Genomic DNA, 2,487 nt, shown 5'->3' on the forward strand with positions numbered 1-2,487 from the left:
GGAGCCTCGTGGAGCTTTTAGGTGTTTTCGCTCAATAAACACTCACAACGCCCGGTCTGGGAATCAAAACCGCGAGTCCGCTGCCCTAACCACTGGGCCATTGCGCCTCCACACTACTACTACTACTACTACTACTATATCATCACTACATACACAGATCACTACTCCCACCACCACCACCAATACCACTAGTAATCAGAAACTCACCATCAGCAGTTATCGCTTTCTGGTGTTGTTGCAGCATTTCAGAAAACTCTTGGAGGTCATTGCTTCGGATGATACGGTCCAAGTACCTAAGGAAGAGAAAAGTATTAGGGGGTCAGTGAATAGGAAGGGCAGGGGGAGAGAGATGGATGGATAGATAGATAGACAGACAGATTGATAAATAGATGGACAGACAGATTGATAAATAAATAGACAGATTGATAAATAAATAGACAGATTGATAAATAAATAGACAGACAGATAGATAAATGGACAGACAGATAAATAGTTGGACAGACGGCTAGATAGACAGACATATGGACTGATAGATAAATAGATGGACAGACAGACGTATTGATAGATAAATAGACAGACAGATAGATGGATGGAGAGACAGACAGATTGATAAATAGATGGAGAGACAGATAGACAGATGGAGAGACAGACAGATAGATGCACAGACAGACAGATTGATAAACAGATGGAGACAGTCAGACAGACCGATAAATAGATGGATGGAGAGGCAGATAGATATATAGATGGACAGACAGACGAACAGACAGACAGACATACTGACAAATAGACAGACACCAGGAAGTAATTTAGAGGGTAGGAGGAAAGAGTATGGAAATGATCTGTTTTTTAAGGTTACAAGAAGACACCCACTATAGGAGAGTAAGTAAAACAGTTGTTTTTCCTAGATATTGATGTGTTGGGGGCCAATAAAGAGGAGAGAAACTTTTTAAAGTGATCTAAATTAAAACCTTCCATCAAAAAACTTTCATGCTAGGTTAAGTCCCAAACACCATCTCAATGGCAAATATACTTTAACTAAATTCAACATTACTTTCAAAATTAATTGAAACAAAAGCATTATACTTCAAGACATATATGGTAACAAAAGGGTTAAAGTGATCTAAATTAAAGCCTTCCATCAAAAACCTTTCATGCTAGGTTAAGTCCCAAACACCATCTCAATGGCAAATATACTTTAACTAAATTCAACATTACTTTCAAAATTAATTGAAACAAAAGCATTATACTTCAATACATATATGGTAACAAAAGGGTTAAAGTGATCTAAATTAAAGCCTTCCACCAAAATTTCATGTTAATTTATGTTCTATACACTAGCGTGATAATGACAAAGTTATTCTTCAATGTTCACAAAAATAATTGAAACAGAGCGTGTGTTAGACAATAGAAATATGGTAACAAAAGAATTAAATTCTCTATGTAATATAGACTATACTCTGATTGTGTTAGAGAACATGGATAGCAGAGAGATTCCCTGAGTCCTGTCTATATAGACTTTCAGGAGATGTGAGTGAGTCTCGTTTGACCAAGTAGGTTGATAGCTTCTTTAACCTTTTTGATATCAACCTGTCTGAACCTGTTTCAAGTTCTATGATAGAAATTTCCTTATGCATACCTTTCCTTCTTCATTGGACATGAAACTCGGCTTGCAAAGACCTGTTGGAGGCAAGCGAAAGCGAAATCGTGATGGCACCTGTGCCCAGCGTCGCCTTTCTGACACTTGTAAAGACTTTCGAGCGAGATCGTTGCCAGTGCCGCTGGACTGGCTCCTGTCCAGGTGGCACGTAAAATACACCATTTTGAGCGTGGCCGTTGCCAGTACCACCTGACTGGCCTCTGTGCCGGTGGCATGTAACAGCACCCACTACACTCTTGGAGTGGTTGGCGTTAGGAAGGGCATCCAGCTGTAGAAACTCTGCCAAATCAGATTGGAGCCTGGTGTAGCCATCTGGTTCACCAGTCCTCAGTCAAATCGTCCAACCCATGCTAGCATGGAAAGCGGACGTTAAACGATGATGATGATGATCAAAATTGAAACTTTGTTGTGTCTAGGGAGAGTTATTATGCCAATATAATTAACACACGCTGGTTCAATCCCACTCATTTATTAAAAATCCAAATTCTCATAAAAGAATCTTGTAAACCAAATTACAAAAACCAGATTAAAATCTTCCATCAAAACTTTTATGTCCCAGCATGGCCACAGTCAAATGACTGAAAAAAAAGCGAAAGAATAAAGTCTGCATTATACAACAGAAATACGGTAACAAAAGGGTTAAATTGCCTATGTCTTACTGGGACCATATTGTGTGTGTTTGTGGAGAGGGGGGGGGGGCAAAGAAACAAAAATAGTAACAACACTCACATTTTCTCCAGTATGTTATAGGCAGGTAACCGTTGACAACGCTCATCTTTAAACAATGTGGCCAGCATGCGTGACCTCTGTTGACCTGTAACGGGCGACAA

The 2,487-nt window shown here is 39.5% G+C and overlaps 1 protein-coding gene across 1 annotated transcript in view; it reads right to left on the minus strand.

The window, feature by feature from the left end:
* The window catches only part of LOC106878970 (COP9 signalosome complex subunit 4), a 25,983-nt gene that overhangs the window by 6,956 nt on the left and 16,540 nt on the right, over positions 1 to 2,487 (minus strand). The window contains exons 7-8 of the mRNA XM_014928346.2: positions 2,387 to 2,471; positions 150 to 293 (exon numbers count right to left, since the gene is read on the minus strand). Coding sequence (XP_014783832.1) covers positions 150 to 293; positions 2,387 to 2,471 — 229 coding nt within the window. The remainder of the gene's footprint in view (positions 1 to 149; positions 294 to 2,386; positions 2,472 to 2,487) is intronic.

The sequence above is a fragment of the Octopus bimaculoides genome, chromosome 29, assembly GCF_001194135.2.
Source record: "Octopus bimaculoides isolate UCB-OBI-ISO-001 chromosome 29, ASM119413v2, whole genome shotgun sequence".
NCBI lineage: Eukaryota > Metazoa > Mollusca > Cephalopoda > Octopoda > Octopodidae > Octopus > Octopus bimaculoides.